The following is a 23,745-nucleotide window of genomic DNA, read 5'->3' on the forward strand; positions in this document are numbered from 1 at the left end:
CCACCCAGTTGCTCCTCAAGAAGAATTATCATTTCCCAGACTTGCACAAATTTGCAATAGCAGCTCATGAGTTACACTTCAAACTTGTCACAGAAAATTTATTCTAGCAATCCGCAAGTTGGTGCTTGTGATCGTCATTAAAGATTGTCAATCAGCCCCTCTGGTTCGGGCAGAAAACAATTATAAGCCTGATATCTCATTCATCAAGTTACAGTTCAATCTAGGAGACTGTAAAAGCATGCTGTCACATTTTCTTACTCCGGTATTTAATCCCACTCTACATATTTCATTTGATTCGTCCTCTGTTTAAATCCTTTCTCAAATTACTTTTAACTACATAAATCTTACAGCTGAAGGAAACAAACTATGTGCATGGTTGGTCACCAATGACGAACGGCAGGTTGTCCCTCTTCAACCTAAATTTTATAGAAAACATTAACGTTTTAAAAAATAATTGTGCAGGAGCAAGTGTAACAGTGGACTGCGCTACGACTTCTTGCTCTCACACTGTATCTTGTCTCAGCTCAGCTTATCTCACCTGCTGCGTCTGCTTGCTTTTCTCTTCGGAGGCAAGGTAGCATTTGTTATTCATCGATATTTACCCTCCAGAAAGTGGCTGGGAACCACTTCACGTACTTTGGTATACTCTCCAGTGTAGTGGCTAGAAGATCAAAATTAACTTGCATATTACTTACATGCAGTTTGGAGTTCCGGGTAGAACTGCGGTTATTGGGTACCCAAGTACTTAAGGTTCAAAGATTTAACCACTTATTTGTAACAAGAAATGTTGGTTCCTTTGGATGGATGATCTAAAGTAAAAGCCCTTAAGATTCCGATATTGGTATCCATCTTTTTTAATGTCCCGCCAATCAAGCATTGCTTTTTTTTTGGAAAGAGGCACTGGATTTGTACTCTTATTTATAGAGCGCTTTTGCATTTCATGTTGGGACTTTGCTCGTTAATTTGCAGCTGGGCAATAATTTTATTCATTGACTGGGGTTATGCAGGTACCACAAATTCACTTTCACGATACCTACATCTTTTATATTTCAAACATCCAGAACCTTTCCTCTTTTTTACCAAATTAGATTGCAGTTCCTTGCTGTAGCCAATTGTCTTTGCCATTCCGGGACCATCCTCGGGCTGTCCCGCCTACGTTTATGAAGCGAGTTTAAATATTTGAATTGAAAAGCGGCAGAATTCCCAGAGAATAAATTGGACGACCCTCGACACTCGGCGGAACTTACTCGGTTGGTGTTTGCTTTGCATTTCAATCCAGTGGAGACGAAAGTTAATTTGAGGATACTGCCGTGGCAGGTGCTTGCAGCAGAATCTTCCATCTGGTAATATGTAAATCCAACTTTTTGATGTCAAATTTGCAGCAACCCTTCCCACCCACCTGGCTTCAGCTACCACCTTCCAGCTTGCCCTCCTTTGCCTCTCCCCACCTTTTTATTCTGGCATCTTCCCCCTTCCTTTCCTGACTGGGTGAAGCGTCTCGGCCCGAAACATTTCCGTAGATGCTGCCTGACCCGCTGAGCTCCTCCAGCATTTTGTGCGTGTTAACCACTTAGGTTGTCCACTTTCTAAAACTATTGTTCTGCCAGCGTGTTTTCATCAGTCTGTATATTCTATCGTTCCATTTAATATCAGAGAAATGTATGCGATATACATCCTGAAATTCTTGTTCTTCGCAATAATTTTGTTCGTTGTATCAGCTTGATAAAACTCTGTACCCAAAGCAGACAAAGTTTACCTCAGATGTTTAATCCATTATTGTGGCAAACTGTAAATTACCAAAAAAAAAGCCACCATTTTATAAATACTCTGGCAGACATGTGTTCATGAAAATTGTCTATAGTTGTTATAACACGCTTAAATAGAGATATATTCTGACAGGAAGAATGAAAGCGTTCTATCAACTCTGGTGGCTACTAGGCTGGGCAGGATACGTTTTGTCACAAGACTACGAAGAACGTGGCGACGGAAATTTAATCAGAAAACAGAAAATTAAATATCTCTCGGCTAATCCACCTGGCGAAAATGAACAAGGTAATGTTTGATTTTTGTTTTAACTTTGTGCCAATTTGACACATACTTGCTGCTTGTTACCCAACTTTCCTCGTTAGTAACTCCTACTTTATAAGTTTGCCTGTGAAGTAGGTATGGGGTAAATAATGATCAGAGAATTTTGCTTCACAAACCCGCTCCCGACGCAATGCAGACACTAAGCGTGGTTTTCATTATCTGAGGCACTTCAGAATAGAACAACCTGCTGGTGATGCTTTGTCTTAACCTTGCGCACTTTTGTGAGGGAAAATCTTTGGTCGTTGTATCTCTTCACCGCACGCTTATACTTTGTAAATCCAAGAATATGATAACAGCTTTCAAAAATCAATGACTGTCTTCCTCTCCCACCTCATTCAGAGGAGGACTGTACTCTGGAGATCGCGTTTCTTCTGGACAGTTCGGAGAGCGCCAAGGACTATAACCACAACCGCGAGAAGAGCTTCGTGTTGGACTTCGTGGACCGGCTGCAGCAGCTGCGGGTGTCGAGCGGCCGGCGGCTGGTGCCCAGAGTGGCGCTTCTGCAGTACTCCAGCACGGTGCTGATTGAACAGACCTTCCGCGACTGGAGCGGCGCGGCCGCCTTCAGAGCCCGCGTCGTGCCCATTGGGTACATCGGCCATGGCACGTACACCACATATGCCATCACCAACCTGACCCAGCTCTACCTGAACGAGGCAGTCCCGGGCAGCGTCAGGGTGGCCGTGCTTATGACCGACGGCGTGGACCACCCCAGGAACCCCGACATCTACGCAGCCACGGCAGAGGCCAAGAACCAAGGCATAAAGTTCTTCACGGTGGGCATGTCGCCCGTGGCCACCGAGCTGCCCAACGCGGCCAAGCTGCGTCTGCTGGCCAGCGCGCCCGCTTCCCGCTTCGTTCACAACCTGCAAGACCAGAGCGCCTTGGGGAAACTCTTATTGGAAGTGGTAAGGGCGCTGGACTCTAACATATAGCATCTCCATGTCAATCTTACAACTCGATCTCACACACTCGTTTGAATTCAATGTATAAGGATCTTCACTTTTACTCTCCTTCCAATTTCACTGTCTGCTGCCTTCAAATGGAAGCAATACCGTGTCATCCCGAGTGTTTACTATTGGGAGCACTGCGTTGACATTATCCCACGGGTTTAATGGCAACAGCTTGTTACAAAGAATTTTTTTTACCTGGGGTTGAACTCTTACAAAATGGTTCACATTCCTGCTTCCATTTCCAATAGTGGAACGGAGAGCAGTGTCCATCCTGATGTGGTAGGAAGAGTTGTTACACTGTTTCAGACAGGCATTTAAACATAGAAACATAGAAAATAGGTGCAGGAGTAGGCCATTTGGCCCTTCAAGCCTGCACCACCATTCAGTATGATCATGGCTGATCATCCAACTCAGAACCCTGTACCTGCTTTCTCTCCATTCCCCCTGATCCCTTTAATCACAAGGGCCATATCTAACTCCCTCTTAAATATAGCCAATGAACTGGCCTCAACTGTTTCCTGTAGCAGAGAATTCCACAGATTCACCACTCTCTGTGTGAAGAAGTTTTTCCTCATCTGGTCCTAAAAGCCTTCCCCTTTATCCTTAACCTGTGACCCCTCATTCAGGACTTCCCCAACATCGGGAACAATCTTCCTGCATCTAGCCTATCCAATCTCTTTAGAATTTTATACATTTCAATAAGATCCCCCCTCAATCTTCTAAATTCCAGTGAGTATAAGCCTAGTCAATCCAGTCTTTCTTCATATGAAAGTCCTGCCATCCCAGGAATCAATCTGGTGAACCTTCTTTGTACTCCCTCTATGTCAAGAATGTCTTTCCTCAGATTAGGGGACCAAAACTGCACACAATACTCCAGGTGTGGTCTCACCAAGGCCTTGTACAACTGCAGTAGAACCTCCCTGCTCCTGTACTCGAATCCTCTTGCTATCATTGCCAACATACCATTCGCCTTTTTCACCACCTGCCGTACCTGCATGCCCACTTTCAATGACTGGTGTACAATGACACCCAGGTCTTGTTGCACATCCCCTTTTCCTAATCGGCCACCATTCAGATAATAATCTGTTTTCCTGTTCTTGCCACCAAAGTGGATAACCTCACAGCAGTTATAATGGGTGACTTCAATCTACATATAGATTGGGTGAACCAAATTGGTAAGGGTGCTGACGAAGAGGATTTCTTGGAATGTATGCGGGATGGTTTTCTGAACCAACATGTCGAGGAACCAACTAGAGAGCAGGCCATTCTAGACTGGGTATTGAGCAATGAGGAAGGGTTAGTTAGCAATCTTGTCGTGTGAGGCCCCTTGGGTAAGAGTGACCATAATATGGTGGAATTCTTCATTAAGATGGAGAGTGACACAGTTCATTCAGAAACAAAGGTTCTGAACTTAAAGAAGGGTAACTTTGAAGGTATGAGACGTAAATTAGATAAGATAGACTGGCAAATGATACTTAAAGGGTTGATGGTGGATATGCAATGGCAAGCATTTAAAGATCGCGTGGATGAACTACAACAATTGTTCATCCCAGTTTGGCAAACGAATAAACCAGGGAAGGTAGTGCACCCATGGCTGACAAGGGAAATTAGGGATAGCATCAATTCCAAAGAAGAAACATACAAACTAGCCAGAAAAAGCAGCACACCTGAGGACTGGGAGAAATTCAGAGTCCAGCAGAGGAGGACAAAGGGCTTAATTAGGAAAGGGGAAAAAGATTATGAGAGAAAGCTGGTAGGGAACATAAAAACTGACTGTAAAAGCTTTTATAGATATGTGAAAAGATAAAGATTGGTTAAGACAAATGTAGGTCCCTTACAGTCAGAAACAGGTGAATTGATCATGGGGAACAAGGACATGGCAGACCAATTGAATAACTTCTTTGGTTCTGTCGTCACCAAGGAGGACATAACTAATCTTCCAGAAATAGTAGGGGACCGAGTGTCTAGTGAGATGGAGGAACTGAGGAAAATACATGTTAGTAGGGAGGTGGTGTTAGGTAAATTGAAGGGATTAAAGGCAGATAAATCCCCAGGGCCAGATGGACTGCATCCTAGAGTGCTTAAGGAAGTAGCCCAAGAAATAGTGGATGCATTAGTGATAATTTTTCAAAACTCGTTAGATTCCTGAGGATTGGAGGGTGGCTAATGTAACCCCACTTTTTAAAAAAGGAGGGAGAGAGAAACCGGGGAATTATAGACCGGTTAGCCTAACGTCGGTGGTGGGGAAACTGCTAGAGTCAGTTATCAAGGATGTGATAACAGCATATTTGGAAAGCGGTGAAATCATCGGACAAAGTCAGCATGGGTTTGTGAAAGGAAAATCATGTCTGACGAATCTCATAGAATTTTTTGAGGATGTAACTAGTAGAGTGGATAGGGGAGAACCAGTGGATGTGGTATATTTGGATTGTCAAAAGGCTCTTGACAAGGTCCCACACAGGAGATTAGTGTGCAAACTTAAAGCACACGGTATTGGGGGTAAGGTATTGATATGGATAGAGAATCGGTTGGCAGACAGGAAGAAAAAACTGAGAATAAAAGGGACCTTTCCAGAATGGCAGGCAGTGACTAGTGGGGTACCGCAAGGCTCAGTGCTGGGATCCCAATTGTTTACAATATATATTAATGATTTAGACGAGGGAATTAAATGCAGCATCTCCAAGCCTGCGGATGACGCGAAGCTGGGCGGCAGTGTTAGCTGTGAGGAGGATGCTAAGAGGATGCAGGGTGACTTGGATAGGTTGGATGAGTGGGCAAATTTGCATTTAAACTTATTTAGGCTCCCATTCATATATGTTTCCCTGACATGTACAAATCACTTCCTTTGATTTTTAATTTCATTTTGGAAACATTTTGAGATTCCGCGTATCGCCTTTTTAAATATTTTACGTGTGTGTTGGTTTGCAATTTAAGCAATCAGGCTTCGAAATTTTAACATCGCCCAGAAATACATTGCAATTGGGTTAGAGTTCTTTAACGAGGGTGGAGTGCTGTGGGAGGGATGTAGGATAGGTGTCAGAGAAGGAGTGCCAGGGAGAGGGGGTGGAATGGTGTGGGGACAGATGCATCCATCCCTGAAACACCGGACAAAGCCATTTGATACCAAACAATACATTTATTGATCATTACAGAATGTCTCTTTGGTGCTTCCCACTCCATCCTCTTTCCCTTCCACTTTTCCCAACCACGATTCATTTCCCTGCCCCCTTCCCACTCTCAGTACACAATAGACATCCATATCAGAATCAGATTTATCATCATTCATCTATGTTATGAATTGTTTTTGTAGTAGCAGTACAGTGCAATACATAAAATTACTACAGTACTGTGCAGAAGTCTTAGGCACCCTAGCTATATAAATGACTTTTGCACAGTACTGTATCTTGCATCAATCTTCACTGTGGAAGACACTAATAGTATGCTGGAAGTTCAGGAGTGTCGGGGGCAAACGTGAGTGCAGTTACTATTACTAGGGAAAAGCTGCTTGGGAAGCTGAAAGGTTTGAAGGTAGATAAGTCACCTGGATCAGATGGACTACACCCTAGTGTTCTGAAGGAGTACTTGAAGAGATTGTGGGAGCATTAGTAAAGACCTTTCAAGAATCACTAGATTCTGGGAAGGTTCCAGAGGACTGGAAAATTGGAAATGTCACTCCACTCTTCAAGAAGGGAGAGAGGCAGAAGAAAAGAAACTATAGGCCAGTTAATCTGACCTCAGTGGTTGGGAAGATGTTGGAGTCGATTATTAAGGATGAGGTCTCAGGGTACTTGGAGGCACATGATAAACTAGGCCGTAGTCAGCATGGTTTCTTCAAGGGAAAATCTTTACTGACAAACCTGTTGGAATTCTTTGAAGAAATAACAAGCAGGATAGACAAAGGAGAATCAGTGGATGTTGTGTGCTTGGAATTTCAGAAGGCCTTTGACAAGATGCCACGCGTGAGCCTGCGTAGCCAGATAAGAGCCCATGGAATTACTGGAAAGATATTAGCATGGATAGATCATTGGCTGATTGACAGGAGGCAAAGAGTGGGAATAGAGGGAGCCTTTTCTCATTTGCTGCCGGTGAATAGTGGTGTTCCGCAGGGACCAGTGATAGGACCTCTTTTTTTTATGCTGTATGTTGATGATTTGGATGACAGATTTAATGACTTTGTGGCCAAGTTTGCAGATGATACAAAGATAGGTGGAAGGGGCGGATGGTGTTGCGAAAGTGGAACGGCAGATGGTGTTGCGAAGCAGGGAGGTTGCAAAAGGACTTGGACAGATGAGGAGAATTGGCAAAGAAGTGGCAGATGGAATACAGTTTCAGGAAGTGTATGGTCTTGCACTTTGGTAGAAGGAATAAGAGTGCATATTTCCTAAAAGTGGATAAAATTCAAAAATCTGAAATTCTAAGAGACTTGGGAGTCCTTATGCAGAATTTCCTAAAGTTTAACTTTGAGGGTGAGTTGGTGGTGAGGAAGGCAAATGCAATGTTAGCATTCATTTCAAGGGGACTTGAGTCTAAAAGCAAGGGTGTAGTGTTGAGACTTTATAAAGCACTGGAGAGGCATCACTTGGAGTATTGTGAGCAGTTTTGGGCCCCTTGTTAAGTAAGGATGTGCTGACGTTGGAGAGAGTTCAAAAGAAGTTCACAAAAATGCTTCCAGGAATGAAAAGTTTATTTGTATGAGGAGCTTCTGATGGTTCTGGGCTGGTACTAGATGGAGTTTAGAAGAATGACGGGGATCTCATTGAACCTATCGAATGTCATAAGGCCTAGACAGAGTAGATGTGGAGATAGAGAGGATGTTTCCTACAGTGAGAGAGTCTAGATCTAGAGGGCACAATCTCAAAAAAGAGGGATGTTTATTTAGAACAGACATGAGGAAGAATTTCTTTAGCCAGAGCATGGTACGTTTGTGGAATTCATTGTCACAGGTGGCTGTGGAGGAGGCCAGGTCATTGGATATATCTAAAGCGGAGTTGGATAGATTCTTGTTAAGTCAGGGAGTGAAAGGCTATGGAGAGAAGGCAGGAGAATGGGATTGAGAGGGAAATGGATCAGCCTTGATCAAATAGCAGAGAAGACATGATGGGCCAAATGGCCTAATTCTGCACCTATGTCTTGTGGTCTTATACTTAAAGCAGAGGTTTTTGATTAGTAAGGGTACCAAAGGCTATTAGGTAAATACCGAACAGGGTTGAGAGCTAAAAATAAAGTAGCCAAGATTAGATGGTGGAGGAGACTTGATGGGCAGAATAGCCTAATTCTGCTCCTGTGCCTTGTGGTCTAATATTTTCCTTGAAGGGTCAGCAGAGTGGCACTATAAATCAGAAAATTTGAGAAAAATTCCTTCTTAGTCAACATTTCATGCAAAATTATGGCTGCATTCATTTCAATCTGTAGTCTTATTACTGTTCCTCCAACTGGAAGGTCCAAAACTTGAATGGTTGCATAACCAGTACAAGGCATCCTCTTTTTTGGACTCTTCAGTCACTTGCTAATGGCATAGTTTGGAAATACAGTTGGTAAAGATGAAAACAGACATTAGCGCTAGAAGCCATTATCATTACTTAGTAACACTATCTCTATTTCCTCGTCTTCATTTCATTGTACAGAACCGTCAGCAAGATGCCTGTGACATATTGCAACAAATGTTTACAGATTATCCACAGTCCATCAGTAATTGGTCCTCCAAATTGGGGCTTTCAAGTACAAGATAAAATAGGCATGAAACACAGATCATAACAAATAATTCCAAGAGACAGGAGAGAGGTAGGCCCAATTTTCCAGATATTGTCAGTCAGGAATCCATCACAGATTTATTTCCTAAAATGCAATAAATTATTTCATGAATCCTTCCCCTTATATCGTCCAGAATTTTTAAATTTTTATTCTCAGAGAGGACAGTGACCATTTGAAATACAGTCAAGGTTTTAAAATAAAAGCCAGATTAATCTGAGACATTGTTGCTTGATTCAGTCCAGGACTGGTAGGACTGATACCTAGATTTAGAGGCCATAGTCTCCGGGTTTAGGGATTAGCCACTTAGGGGAGAAAAGGAGGAATATCTCCAAGCTGAAGGTACAAAACTTTGGAATTATTTATTTCAATTATTCCACAGGTTTTAAGGTAATGACTTTTTAAATTACACCAAAAACAAGTTTATTCAGTGGGAAGCTCAGATTCGAATGATCTTTAATTGCAGTTTTAGCTATTGGGTTAATTGAGAAGTTTGTTTTAGGCTGAGACTTTATACAAAGTTGCATTAAAATGGAACTACTGTTCTCTTATTTTATTAACAAACGTATAAAAATCCAGACCATCATTCTTGATTCTGAGGATTGATCATATTTTATTGATTGACACTAGTTTACAGTTCCAATCTCCAGTGACACTCTGCTAGCAGTATGTGTTAAATTACATGATGAGAAGTTATGGCAAGTCACAGTGATAATACCCATCACTTTAGAAAAAGTAATGGAATTTATTTTGATTTGGGGTAATAATATTACATTGTAAAATTGAATCAGTTGTCCCTGAAATCAAATGCATTTGTCAAGCAAATCAAAGGAAATGTTGTTTTCTCCTTTCATATTTGTGGGCTCCATAAAGTAAGTTGCTACTAGGCAATGGTTGTGCAGCAAAGTTTAAATCAAGACTAAACCGAATGGGCAGATTAGATCTGGATCTAATGGAAGTTTTCACTGGTGTTACAGACCCTAGCACCTGTCTCACATTCTGCCCACCTGAACCTGCATTCTGGTAAAGGATTGAGAAAAATGCAATGAAAAGTGAAATAAAACATTACAAGCCCAAGAGCCCACTTGTATACAGAGGGAGGACTGATCAGAGATGGAGATACAACATCATAACCTCAATTTGAGCCCCTTAAGCATACCTGCCCACTAGGAGCCAAAGATCTCATGGTAATGTCCTTTGATCCAATACTGTTTAAGAAAGCTAATCTTGTGCTTTATCTTTTCAGGGAGAGCTGATCAACGAAGGGGTAAGTATGATTTATTTCCTAAAGAAGCTTATTTGTGGATGCTGTCAGTAGTATGGTTATGGTTTGGAAAATTGTTTACCAATAGAGAATCTCAAATTAGTCATCCAATTACATCTTTTCATAAGATTTAAATTAGTGTAGGTTGAACTACTGTAATTTTTTCTTCAGTCCTAATTGTACAAGGATTGAAGAAATAATCAATTCAATTTACAGTGATTTAAATAGGGGTGAAAAATGGTCAATGGTACCAGTTCTTACTCTACTCATTCTGCATCCCTCAACCTTTCATGTACCCTATTTTTCTGTTAGAGTCATAGAAAATTACAGCACAGAAATAGGTCCTTTGGCCCATCAAGTCCATGCCAAACCAATTAAACTGCCCACTCCTGTCTACCTGCACCTGGACTATAGCCCTCCGTACCCCTCCCATCCATGTACCTATCCAAACTTCTCCCACATATTGAAATTGAAATTGCATCCACCACTTGCACTGGCAGCTCGCCCCGCACTCTGAGTGAAGAAGTATCCCCTTAAGTATCTCACCTTTCACCCTTAACCCATGACCTCTGGTTGTAGTCTCACCCAACCTCAGTGGAAACAACCTGCTTACATTTACCCCATCTATACCCCTCATAACTTTGTATATCTCCATCAAATCTCCCCTCCATCTTCTACATTCTAGGGAATAAAGTTTTAACTTGTACAATCTTTCCTTATAACTCCGGTCCCCCAGTCCCGGCAACATCCTTGTAAATTTTCTTTGTACTCTTTCAACCTTATATGCATCCTATTCTTTGTTATTTCTGGATTTAATGTAATAATAATAATAATTTAATTTAATAATTCTGGTCACCGAATTATAGGAAAGATGTCAATAAAATTGAGAGAGTACAGAGGAGGTTTGCTAAAATGTTGCCTGGGTTTTATCTCCTAAGTTACAGAGAAAGGTTGAACAAGTTAGGTCTTTATTCTTTGGAGCGTAGAAGGTTGAGGGGGGACTTGATAGAGGTGTTTAAAATTATGAGGGGGATTGATAGAGTTGACGTGGATAGGCTTTTTCCATTGAGAGTGGGGAAGATTCAAACAAGAGGACATGAGTTGAGAGTTAAAGGACAAAAGTTTAGGGGTAACATGAGGGGGAACTTCTTTACTCAGAGAGTGGTAGCTGTGTGGAACGAGCTTCCAGCAGAAGTGGTCGAGGCAGGTTCGATGTTGTCGTTTAAAGTTAAATTGGATAGATATATGGACAGGAAAGGAATAGAGGGTTATGGGCTGAGTGCAGGTCGGTGGGACTAGGTAAGAGTAAGAGTTCAGCACGGACTAGAAGGGCCGAGATGGCCTGTTTCCGTGCTGTAATTGTTATATGGTTATATGGTTATTTCCAGGCCTACCATCTGAAAAATGACAAATAGGAAATCCAGAAACAAATAAAAATTTACTATTGAAATTCCTTGCTGGCCCTACAACGACAATTAGAGTAAGCCTCAAAAAGCTGACACTTTCGGTTCTTAATCAAAACATAATTTTTCCCAAAATATATGTGATGCCTATTTGAACTCTGAAATATTTTTCTAATTAATTTGTTACATTTGGACTTGTCATGCAACTTTGCTTCTATTGATCCTCACCTGAACTAGATTATGAGTGATGATGATAATATCATAAGGTCATACAGCATAGAAACAAGTCCTTCTGCCCAATAACTCACTGCCAACCACCAAGCACCATTTACACTAATCCTACAGTAATCCTATTCTATTATCCCCACATTCCCATTGGCAGGCTGTACCACTTAGGGGTAATAAATAAAGGCTCCAGAATCTATCAACCCATATGTTTGTGATGTGAGAGGTCACCAGAGCACCTAAAGGAAATCGGTGCAGTTACAGGAGGATATGCACACTCACCAGAATTCAGGAATGAGCCTATGTCTCTGGAGCTGTGTGTCGGCCTCTCCACTAGCTACAATTGTACCTATGGGAGGTTGTAAAAAAAATCCTGACAGCTGATTTCTATGATTGATTTCAACAGTTTCTGTTATGCCAAGTCAACCAGGTGCATGTTCAGTGGGTGGATTTCTCAGCTGAGAGCTTGGAAGTATGCGGAAGTTCAGCCTGCCTTGTTAAATTCCTGAACCATGCAGAATTCCTATGGCCAGCTACAGGAAGGTTTCACTACAGACTCTCTTCAGGAATTGCCAATCTATGGGCAACTGTTACAAAGAGGTTATCAGGAATATTTGTCCCAGTATCTTTTGTTGAAGAAAAATCTGTGAATATTAGATACGAATCGGGCATTAGCTGTCACATATATTTGTCTCTTCGCTTTGCTAGCCTTTGAGATATACAAGATACAAATCTAGCATTAGCTGTCACATATATTTGTCTCTTCGCTTTGCTAGCCTTTGAGATATACAAGTGTTTCCTTACATTGCTCCTGAAAGGATTAACTCAAAAATATTTGATTCTTTCTATCACCCCAATCAGCAGAAATATTTTCTCTCCTGATGAAGGGTCTTGGCCAGAAATGTTGACTATTTTTCCCCATCCATAGATGCTGCCTGACCTGCTGAGCTCCTCCAGCACATTGTGTGTATTGCTCTTGAGTTCCAACGTCTACCGTACCTCTTATGTCTATATTTTCTCTCGTTATGTTTGTCAGTTCCCTTAATGTTTTGAAACCTTTAAGCTCACACCCTAACCTAAATTATAGTGAATACAACTCTAGATGTATAATCACCCCTTGCAACTCAACCAATGAATTTTTTTTTAACAAAAATATTTTTGGAATCTGATGCTTCTGGCAAGGCTAGCATTTATTGCTCATCCCTAAAGGTCCAGTTTATGATGCTAATAAATCTATGCAGCATTCTTTTAAAAGGGCAATACATCTTCCCTGAGGCATAGCAGCAAGAACTGCTTGTTGTATTCCAGCTTAGTCTGCCTGTTCAGTTAACCTGGTTGTAAGGTAATGCTTCTATTTACATCTCTTACTATGGTCGCAATCTTTGGGTCATCAGTGCTTGTCCATCTAATTAATTAACTGGTGTATAAAATTCTTGATGTTCCAAAATCGATCCCGTGTAATAGAACTTGTCACTCCCTGCCATACAGAGTTTTTAACTTCAGTAAGAGATTCATAGTTGCCTTCTGGAATTCCATCCATAATACACAAGTTTAGCCACTTCTTCAGAAAGTACATTCTGCATTTATGTTCTTGAATCTTAAATTGATTTTTTTTCTTCATGGATTTCTTTTCTTTTTGCAGGCAGTTACATTGTATCTAATTTACTGATGTCTTTTACTTCTTTCAGTGCCCCAAAACACCAAAATGTTTTTGTGAAAAAGGAGAAAGAGGTCCACCTGGTGCTGCTGTAAGTTTGTTACAATGTATCTTCTAACTTGCTCTGACTTCAATTTTAAAGATTGTTCCCATATCCCTCCCTCTTCTCCTCAGTAAGTTTAACTAATTCCCTTTTTGATTAATTTTTTTTGTAAGTTTCTACAATGCAACAACAAAAAAACAGTAAAAAAAAGTTTATACAGTGTAAAACAAACTTATCAAATGTACAGTTCATAACAGTTAAGGAAAAGCACCCATAGTAGAATCATATAAAGTTAGTTACCACCCCACCCTCCCACTACCCAACTCCAAGCCAACCTTACAATATATAGAAAAGTTGATCAGAACTTTTATCACCACAGAGCTGTATTTATGAAAAGAAGGTATATTGCCTACTATCTGAGCTATAATATGTTTACACACTTTAAAAAAAAACGTAAATCTTAACTGAAAGAAGCTGGAAGTAAGGGATTTAAATGCAAAAGAAAAAAAAGGAGGGATGAACCCTTAATCTAAACGGGAATTATGAAAATATTCAAGAAAAGGTCCCCACACCTTTTGGAACTTTATGTCCGAATTAAGAAGTGAATAATGAATCTTTTCAAGGTCTAAGTAGGACATAATGTCTCTGAGCCATTGAGCATGAGTGGGTGGGGCAACATCTCTCCACCCAAGAAGGACTGCACGTCTGGCCAAAAGAGAGGCAAAAGGCAATGTACAACGTTTAGTCAGACTCAGGTGCGCGTCAGCTTCTCCTGAGGTGCCGAAAAGAGCAATCAGTGGGTTAGGTTCCAAATAGCAATTAAGTATATGGGATAAAGTTAAAAAGACATCTCTCCAGAATTTCTCCAAGCTAGGACAAGCCCAGTACATATGAATAAGGGAAGCCTCGCCCCCTTTACACTTGTCACAACAGGGACTAATATCAGGATAGAACCGCGATAATTTAGTTTTAGACATATGAGCCCTGTATACAACCTTAAACTGTAAAAGGCAGTGGCGAGCACAGAAAGAAGTTGAATTAACTGACTTGAGAATTGAATCCCAAACCTCGTCGGACAGAGGAAAATTTAAATCATGCTCCCAGGCAGTTTTAATTTTGTCAAAGGGGGCTCGCCTCTAAATCGCTAACATATCTCGAATAGTGGATATTAAACCTTTACCCAATGGGTTCATACGAAGAAACAAGTCCACAACATTTCTATCGGGTACCTCAGGAAAGTTTGGTATTTAAATTAATTCCCTTTTTGAAAGTTACCATTGAATCTTTATCTGCCAGAGTGAAATGCAGCTCAAATCCTAATAGTTCAGATATTCTATTCTCCCATCATGTCTTTTTGCTTTTATTACCATCTGTCTGAGTACCAACCTTTTGTCCATTGGAAAATGTTTCTCTTTATTTACTCTAAGCATTTCATTTTTTAAAAATATCTCTGGAAAATCTTCTAATGGTCTTCTACATTGTAAAGAAAACTTCTGCTTCTCCGTTTAGTTCAAGTAGTCTTGAATTGCTGGAACTATTGTCATCTTTTTATAACCTCTTAAAGCTTGTGATTAGTTGTAAGCACCAGACTTGATTGTTTTATATGGATTGTTAAACTAGCATATTCACCTTCCCTTCTCAGAAGTTTTAAACTGAGCACTCCCTTTCAGGAATTTTTGTTAACTATTGGGAATCCCCCTCACAGTATTCCTTCTCTGGAGTTTAACCTCAAAGCCTGAAGTGACTTTTTCCCATGTTTCACTGGTTCCTGATGGAAACGTCTCATTCCTGATCTCTTTCTTTTCTCATCTTTTTATGCTGTCTTTCACTTTCAGGGCAAACTACTCATTTACCCTCCCCCCCTTTGGCTTGCTTTGTACTTCCCCATTCTGGTTCCCGATTAGTCTCACTGCCCAACTGGCCAATATTATTTGAAATTGCCAAGAAATAGTACCCATTCAGTGGGATGTTAATCTGAGATTTATTTTAACTCGTGAAAAAATGTTCTTTTTATTGTTAACTAATTGTGCCTAAAATGTAATTGTAAGGGTAATTGTGGAAACCTCATGTTTCATTGATCTGAGTAATGACAGCAGTTACTCAGTTTGCAACATAATTAAATAATTGACACAAAAGCTGCTCCCTGGCAGCCCTATGAACTCAGGCTGAGACTTGCAGTTTCTTTGAACAATAAATACCGATGTTTCAATTACAAGTCATTCAATAGCTTTGAGTTGACCGATGTTTATGGAGTTAGGCAGCTGCAGTGCCACAAACACGTGCAGAAAGTCAGATTCCTGGCATTCTCTCTGCTGCAATTTAAAAGTTTTTACAAATTCAATATTATGAGCTTTGCAAGGCAGAAAACCAGCAACCACTGCAGAGCACTTCAATCCAGGTTTTTTATTCTTTTTTTTAGTTGTTATTTCATAGTGATGTATGATAGTTCAAGTAGTAAAGCAAAAACCACAGTAGATTCACATTGTGGGTACCATAACAAGCTGCTTCTGTCTAACTGGCCTCCCCCCCCCGGCAAAAAAATGGGACTTACAATGCTGAGGAGTACTTCCTACTAAAGGGGATACAGTTCAAATTTTCATGATTAAAAATAATGACAAGAGTAATCAAAAAGTATTGTAATCTGTCCTCAACTGTTCACCACACAATGAATCATATGGAGGTGTGTACGGTATACGATGCTAGATGATTATTGAATCACCTCACTCAGAAGTAAAAGTTGTGTTACATATTCAGTATTAACAATGTCCCTTTGTTATTCATCTTTATTATTCAGTAATTCTCTTTTATTTATTAGTTGTCACTCACCTATCTGAAACACAATTTGCTTTTTTTAAATGCCTGTGCTTTTCAGGGGAAAAAAGGACGCTCTGGTGATGATGGTGCTCCGGGTCTAAAAGGAAATAAGGTAGCGCTGTTTTAAGTAATTGTTTTAAGCAAATAAATGAATAGTTAGCCTATCACAATGTATTTTATTGTTTTATTCCCTCAGCAACTTCTTAGCTGATAACTTTTAATATTTTGTTCATCAGGGTGAACCAGGTCTGAGTGGAATTCCCGGACGGGATGGACTGGAGGTACCATTTAATTCTGAGAACTTACACCTTGCTGTCTTTTCATAATCTGTCAAGTTTTTGAGTATGAACATAAATTGTTGGGAATAAGCTATTCTTATGTAAAATGCACATCAAAGTGCTTCAGAGATCTATAATCTGCCTGTATGAGGGGAGAGAGTGAGGTGCAGTCATAACAAATTCATCACAAAAGCATGATTTTTAGAGAATGTGAAAGTGGATTTAAATGATAGCACAAGCTTGACAGGTTCATACACTGGGCATGCAAAGTCCCATGCTGGGAGTACAAATTCTTCTGAATCAGCCAATAATTAGATTTCCAACACAGTAATATGAAATATTTCCTTAAATTTCAGTTAAACTTGATGCAATGTTTTATTCATCTAACTTCATCTAAATTGGGAAGGTAAAACCCTCCCAACCATTGAGCACATCTGTGTGAAATGTTGTCATAGAAAAGCAGCATCCATCATCAAAGATCCTCACCACCCAGGCCATGCTCTTTTCTCGTTGCTGCCGTCAGGTAGAAGGTACAGGTGCCTCAGGACTTGGACCACCAGGTTCAAGAACAGTTACTACCCCTCAACCATCAGGCTCTTGAACAAAAGGACATAACTACACTCATTTAAGGACTCTTTTATCTTGTTTTTTTCATATTAGTTATTTATTGCTTTTTATTTATTTTCTGTATTTGCATTGTTCGTTTACAGTTTACAGTTCCTGATGTTTACAGTTTACTGATCCTGTTTACAGTTACAGTTCTATAGATTTGCTAAGTAGGCCCACAGGAAAAGAATCTCAGCGCTGTATGTAGCGACATATATGTACTCCAAAAATAGATTTTTCTTTGACTTTGACATCACTGTTAAATAATAATCTGTCCAAATTTGGGGAAACTGTACAACAAGCATAGAATGGTTAGGAGGTCATTTGTCACATCACATTTATGTCAGATCTACCAAACCAGCTTTCCAGTTCCGCACAATGGTTATTTCTCCACAGTCTCAAAAACAGTTCTCTGCTCTATACTGTATTTATCAAGTTCTTTCTTGACGATCACAACCAATGCTCCCTCAAGTACAGCTTCGAGATTAACCAATTTCCCCCGGGATTAATAAAGTATGACTATGACTATTACAACACACTGCTAAATTTGTTTTACCTCATGTCGCTCTCAATTCCGTTTCCCTTTTAATTTGTATCAGTGACCTCTAATCCTTGACCCCTCCACCAAGGGGAACAGCCTTCCACAATATTCTTGTCCTGAACTCCCATCATGTTATATATTCCCTTCATTCACCTCCTTAGCTTTGCCATAGAGTGATACGGCACAGAAATATGACTTTCAAACCAACCAGTCACAACCAACTAAGACACTCATCCAAGCTCATCCCGTTTGCTTATGTCTAGTCTAGAACCTTCCAAACCTTTCAAATCCATGTACCTGCCCAAGTGTGTTGTACCTACTGTCCATCAACCACTTCCTCTGGCAGGTCTTCCAACAAAGTACCAGCATTTATGTTAAAAAGGTTGCCACTCAAGTTCCTGTTAAATCTTTCCCTTCTAACCATGAACCAATACACTCTAATCCTTGATTCCCCAACCCTGGGAAAAAGACCTAGTGCATTCAGCCTACCTATGCCCCTCATGATTTTATACACCTCTGTAAGATCATCTTGCTATCTCCTATGGTCCAGGGAAGAAGGTCCCAGCCTGCCAAATCTCTTCCTATAATTCAGTCCCTTGTGTCCTGGCAACATCCTCGTAAATCATTTCTGCATTAGTTCAATAACATCTTTCCAACAGGATGGTGACCAAAACTGAACAGTGCTGCCTCACGAATGTCCTGTACAACTGCAGCATCATCTCCCTGCTTCACTATTCACTGTACCACCTGTTTTAGTGTCATCTGCAAGTACACTCACTATGTCTTATACATTCTTATCCATATCACTAAAATAGATGGTGAACGACAGTGGGCTCAGTACTGACACCTGTTAGTAATAGGCCTCCAGACCAAGAAACAATTTTCCACCATCACCCTCTGCTTCTTAATGTTAAGTCAATGTGTACCCAATTTTCCAGCTTTCCCTGGTTTCCATGCAATCTAATCTAGCCTGTGGAATCTTATCAAAGGCCCTACCGAAGCCCATATGGGTCATGCCCTCTTTTACCCTCTTCGTCGCATCATCAAGTTCAGAACTCAGTCAAGTTCAGAAGACGTGATCTCCCACACACAATCCCATGCTGACTATCTCAAATGAACCCCCGTCTCTCCAGATGCTTGTCCTTCAGAATGCTCTCCAGTAACTTACCTACCACAGATATTAGGCTTACTTGTCTGTATTCCACAGGTATTTCTTTGCAGTCCTAATGAAAAGATTCACTCTAATGTAAACAATCTCCATGCTCTCTAATCTCACCTCATAAATCTCATCCCTGATCCTAGTAATCATACTTCTAGCGTTTTCACATACTTCCTATAACATACTAAGCGGAATTGAACTTAATACTCCAAGTAAGTCAGACCAGAGCTTCCTAAAGACTCTGTACACTCTCTGCCTTTGTAAACACAAATTATGTGTGGCCTTTTAAACCACTTTCTCATCCAGCTCCATTCAGTAACTTGTGTGTGCGTAGCTCTGATCCTAATGCCGCCTGGACCCCATTTAGAAATCTGTCCTGTCCTATATTGCTTCCCCTCATTCTTCCAAACAAGTGAAGTACCTCATATTTTTCTGCACTAAGCTTCATCCACCAAGCATCTTCCATTCCACCACCCAACATATGTTGCTACAATTGATTATCGAAACAAAGAAAACCTACAGCACAATACAGGCCCTTCGGCCCACAACGCTGTGCCGAATATGTCCTTACCTTAGAACTACCTAGGCTTACCCATAGCCTGCTATTTTTCGAACCTCCATGTATCCATCCAGGAGCCTCTTAAAAGACCCTATCATTTCCGCCTCCACCACTGCTGCCGGCAGCCCATTCCATGCACTCACCACTCTCTGCGTAAAAAAACTTACCCCTGACATCTCCTCTGTACCTACTTCCAAGCATCTTAAAACTATGCCCTCTTGTGCTAGCCATTTCAGCCCTGGGAAAAAACCTCTGACTATCCACACGATCAATGCCTCTCATCATCCACAGATCCCTGAAAGTTGCCTCACTGGTGGATAGGGTAGTTAAGAAAGCTTATGGGGTGTTAGCTTTCATAAGTCGAGGGACAGAGTTTAAGAGTCACGATGTAACGATGCAGCTCTATAAAACTCTGGTTAGGCCACACTTGGAGTACTGTGTCCAGTTCTGGTCACCGCACTATAGGAAGGATGTTGAAGCATTGGAAAGGGTACAGAGGAGATTTACCAGGATGCTGCCTAGTTTAGAAAGTATGCATTATGATCAGAGATTAAGGGAGCTAGGGCTTTACTCTTTGGAGAGAAGAAGGATGAGAGGAGACATGATAGAGGTGTACAAGATAATAAGAGGAATAGATAGAGTGGATAGCCAGCGCCTCTTCCCCAGGGCACCACTGCTCAATACATGAGGACATGGCTTTAAGGTAAGGGGTGGGAAGTTCAAGGGGGATATTAGAGGAAGGTTTTTTACTCAGAGAGTGGTTGGTGCGTGGAATGCACTGCCTGAGTCAGTGGTGGAGGCAGATACACTAGTGAAGTTTAAGAGACTACTAGACAGGTATATGGAGGAATTTAAGGTGGGGGCTTATATGGGAGGCAGGATTTGAGGGTCGGCACAACATTGTGGGCCGAAGGGCCTGTACTGTGCTGTACTATTCTATGTTCTATGTTCTATTATCTTGTACATTATCAGGTTACCTCTCATCCTCCATCGCTCCAAGGAGAAGAGGCTGAGTTCACTCAACCTGTTTTCATAAGGCATGCTCCCCAATCCAGGCAACATCCTTGTAAATCTCCTCTGCACCCTTTCTATGGTTTCCACATCCTTCCTGTAGTGAGGTGACCAGAATTGACCACAGTACTCCATTATCTGCCTTTTTTTGTTGTTCACATTGCTGCTAAATATAATGTTTTTTTGCATTTTTTAAGGAAATTGTGACCTGCACCCCTGTGTCTAGGTAGTTATCCTTGATCAAATAAAACAATGCTCCAACACAGAGCATTAGCAAGTATCACTATTCTTTTTCCCCAGTGTAGAAGCCAATCATTCACCACAGCCCTCTATTGCCTGTTATTTGACCAACTTCGTCTCCATGCTAATAACGTCCCTCTACTTTGCGGTTTTGTGGCACCTTCTCAAAACTCTTCTGGAAGTCCATGTGTATTGACTTCAACACTGACTGCAATTCTCACCTAAACTCTGTTTCTTAATTGAAAGATTCCATTGAATTAATTAAATATGATTTGCCATTAAATAACTGCAGATGAGGGGTGATTTACCTGTGTGTATTGACACAATAGGTGTTGAGATGTTTCTAACAATTGCAGTGTCAATGGAGAGGCATTAGTATTACTACAGAGAGGATTAACTTTCGAGGTTCCCCTCCCAATTAGCCTTAACTCTGTCTGCAGAGCCTCATCTCCCTGTCTACCCATATTGCTAGTAATAATTTGGGCCACATTTTCTGGCTGTTTACCCTCCCACTTTGAGGTTTTCTGCAGCCATTCAGTGAAATCGTCAACTCTGGTACCAATGAGGTAACATCCTCCAGTCACAGCACAGAAACACCTGTCTGTCCCCCCATAACTAGTGAATCCCTTATCACTATTGCTCCTTGCTTTTTCCTTTGTCCCTTCTTGTGCAGTTGAATCACTTCAAAGTCATTTTAAAAATGCAAACGACAGGAATTCTGCAGATGCTGGAAATTCAAGCAACACACATCAAAGTTGCTGGTGAACGCAGCAGGCCAGGCAGCATCTCTAGGAAGAGGTACAGTCGACGTTTCAGGCCAAGACCCTTCGTCAGTCCTGATGTCAACTTTCATGTGTGTTGCTCAAAGTCATTTTGTTGTTTTTGTTTAAGCATCTGGAAAGTGGGATGGAAGATGCATCTGATTTAGAATATTGCTGAGTTTTTTTTATCCATCAACGAGGTTCAGTCATTTGTGAAATTCAGTACCTGTAAGCTCAAAATACTGAGAGTTGCCCTTGACACAATCAGGTGAAGTATCTGCTGAAGAAAATTGCTGTATGTCAAAATGTGGCTGGTGAATAAAATACTACTGTAGAGGATAGGACTCCATCCCACCTCAACCCTATCCTACAGATATCCTGAAGAATATGAAGCACATGCCTCTAAAAACAAGGTCTCACAACCTTCTTTATGCAATGGATCCTTACCATTACCCAAGGGATCCGTGGACCCCAGGCCAGAAACTCCTGTTCTAAAAGATAGATCTTCACTTGGACAAAGAAAGTTTTATCCAATTGAAGATCTGGAGTGAAGTCAAGTATTTCATATGTTCTCTGCCATGTTGTGCCGGTACAATGTAAAGAATTCCTCAACAATTTTGCAGTTAAGATCAGAATATCTTGTGTCACTGAGATTTTATCTTCTATATGTTGTATTATACTTTTTAATACCAGAGCTCTATTACATTCTTCCTCACTCTCAAATAACACACATTGCATCATGCATCCTGGATTGTGAAAATGCCCCTGACATTTTTTGCTTCAATTTGAACATTATGTAACTGAATAAATTGGGAGCAAGTAAATGCATCCATTATTAAATGATGCAAAATTGCAAGCATAACAAAATGTGCCATTAATATACAATACACTTGTTACAGAAAGCCCAAAACGAATGCAAGTCAACCTACTCATTCCCATCACCCTGGATGACTACACATAACAAGTTTTGACCATTCTGGGGTCATTTTTATTTGATGTAATTTGGTGCTAAGTAATTACATTGCTAAAGATATTGTGTATTTTAATTTTACTTCCAGGGTAGAGCTGGTTACAAAGGTGAACAGGTACGTAAAACAACTGAAACAATTTATTGATGAGGCCTTGGTCCATTTTGCTAGGCAGCGCCACATTGGAAGTTATAAAAGATCAAGGCAAAATCAAGAAATAAAAATATATGTTGTTAAATTCGGGCTACAAAGTTAACTTTTTTAAAACATGGGATATCAGTGTTGTAAGTATGGTTTAAAATATGTTTATTTTCATGGGAGATGGGTGTTAATGGCACAAGTAGCATTGAATATCAATATAATGAAAGCAAATTATGATCATAATAGCAATCATGTTTAATTTCATATATTTGAGAGACTAAATTGGACAGAAAGATGAAGCTTTGTCATAACAGGTGGCAATGTAAGTCTGCTGCTTCTGTCTGATGTCTGTCTAAATTCCCTTCCTTATTTAGACATGAAAATTATTCAATGTAATAACATACATTTATTCATGACAGGGAAAACTGTGATAGCTTACCCTTAAAACACTGCAGTTGTGTTCTGATAATTTTGTTTCATCTTTAAAATACTAATTTTGGTTAAAAAAAAACCAGCAAGAGCTGTCATTTGTCAGATTTAACAGGTGGCGATTCATCAAATATATTAGCTTATCTGATGTCAATCCAGTCATTCCTTCAGCGTTGCCCCAATCTTGACCCTGCCTCTCCCTCAGTAATAAACCTCTACGGGCTCAGTGCTCCTTCTCAAGTGCTGGTTACTGGAGAGTGCCACATGTTTCATGAAAGACGCAAAAATAACCATCTGAAACCTAGAAAAAAAAACAAGCTTGTTAATAAGCTGCTGGTAATTATGCCCAACTTTATTAGAAATAATATTTATCACAATAAATGGAATTTTGGACTATGTAATCAAAGGGTGTAAATAAGAAAGTTAGTGGAATGTTACTTTAAATTTTACAAGTAAATATTTAGAAAAAAATAATAAAAATGTAATAGTCTTCTGAGTGGTGAAGGTAACTTTTTGAAACACGAGAAAAAATTGAGTTGGGACAACTGAATGAATGAATTAAAAGGAGAATTTCTGTAACTTGCAAAACCGTAGTTATCAGGAGAGAAATGTATTTAGTAACTTTATGATTCTGCATTTATTGTAGGAAGTCTGGATAATTGAATAATCCATATTTCTTAAAGTAACAAATACTTTAAATTTAACTTTGCTTTTAATTCTAAGGGGGAAAGAGGTGAATGTGGCCTTCCAGGAACCAAAGGTGACAGGGTATGTACCCTTATTGGTTCTATTTGAAGCTGTTTATAGCAAGATATCACCCCGTGGTGTAAAGTATACAGTATTTCAATGTGGTTGAG

At 40.3% G+C, this 23,745-nt stretch overlaps 1 protein-coding gene across 1 annotated transcript in view; it reads left to right on the forward strand.

Annotated features, from left to right (window-relative positions):
- The first annotated feature begins 1,904 nt into the window (after nt 1-1,904).
- Nucleotides 1,905-23,745, forward strand: part of col28a2a (collagen, type XXVIII, alpha 2a) — a 103,429-nt gene continuing 81,588 nt past the window's right edge. The window contains exons 1-8 of the mRNA XM_063052594.1: nt 1,905-2,052; nt 2,428-2,996; nt 10,036-10,056; nt 13,370-13,429; nt 16,254-16,307; nt 16,432-16,476; nt 22,409-22,435; nt 23,612-23,656. Of these exons, the coding sequence (XP_062908664.1) occupies nt 1,905-2,052; nt 2,428-2,996; nt 10,036-10,056; nt 13,370-13,429; nt 16,254-16,307; nt 16,432-16,476; nt 22,409-22,435; nt 23,612-23,656 (969 nt within the window). The remainder of the gene's footprint in view (nt 2,053-2,427; nt 2,997-10,035; nt 10,057-13,369; nt 13,430-16,253; nt 16,308-16,431; nt 16,477-22,408; nt 22,436-23,611; nt 23,657-23,745) is intronic.

This window comes from Mobula hypostoma, chromosome 6, assembly GCF_963921235.1.
Source record: "Mobula hypostoma chromosome 6, sMobHyp1.1, whole genome shotgun sequence".
Taxonomy (NCBI): domain Eukaryota; kingdom Metazoa; phylum Chordata; class Chondrichthyes; order Myliobatiformes; family Myliobatidae; genus Mobula; species Mobula hypostoma.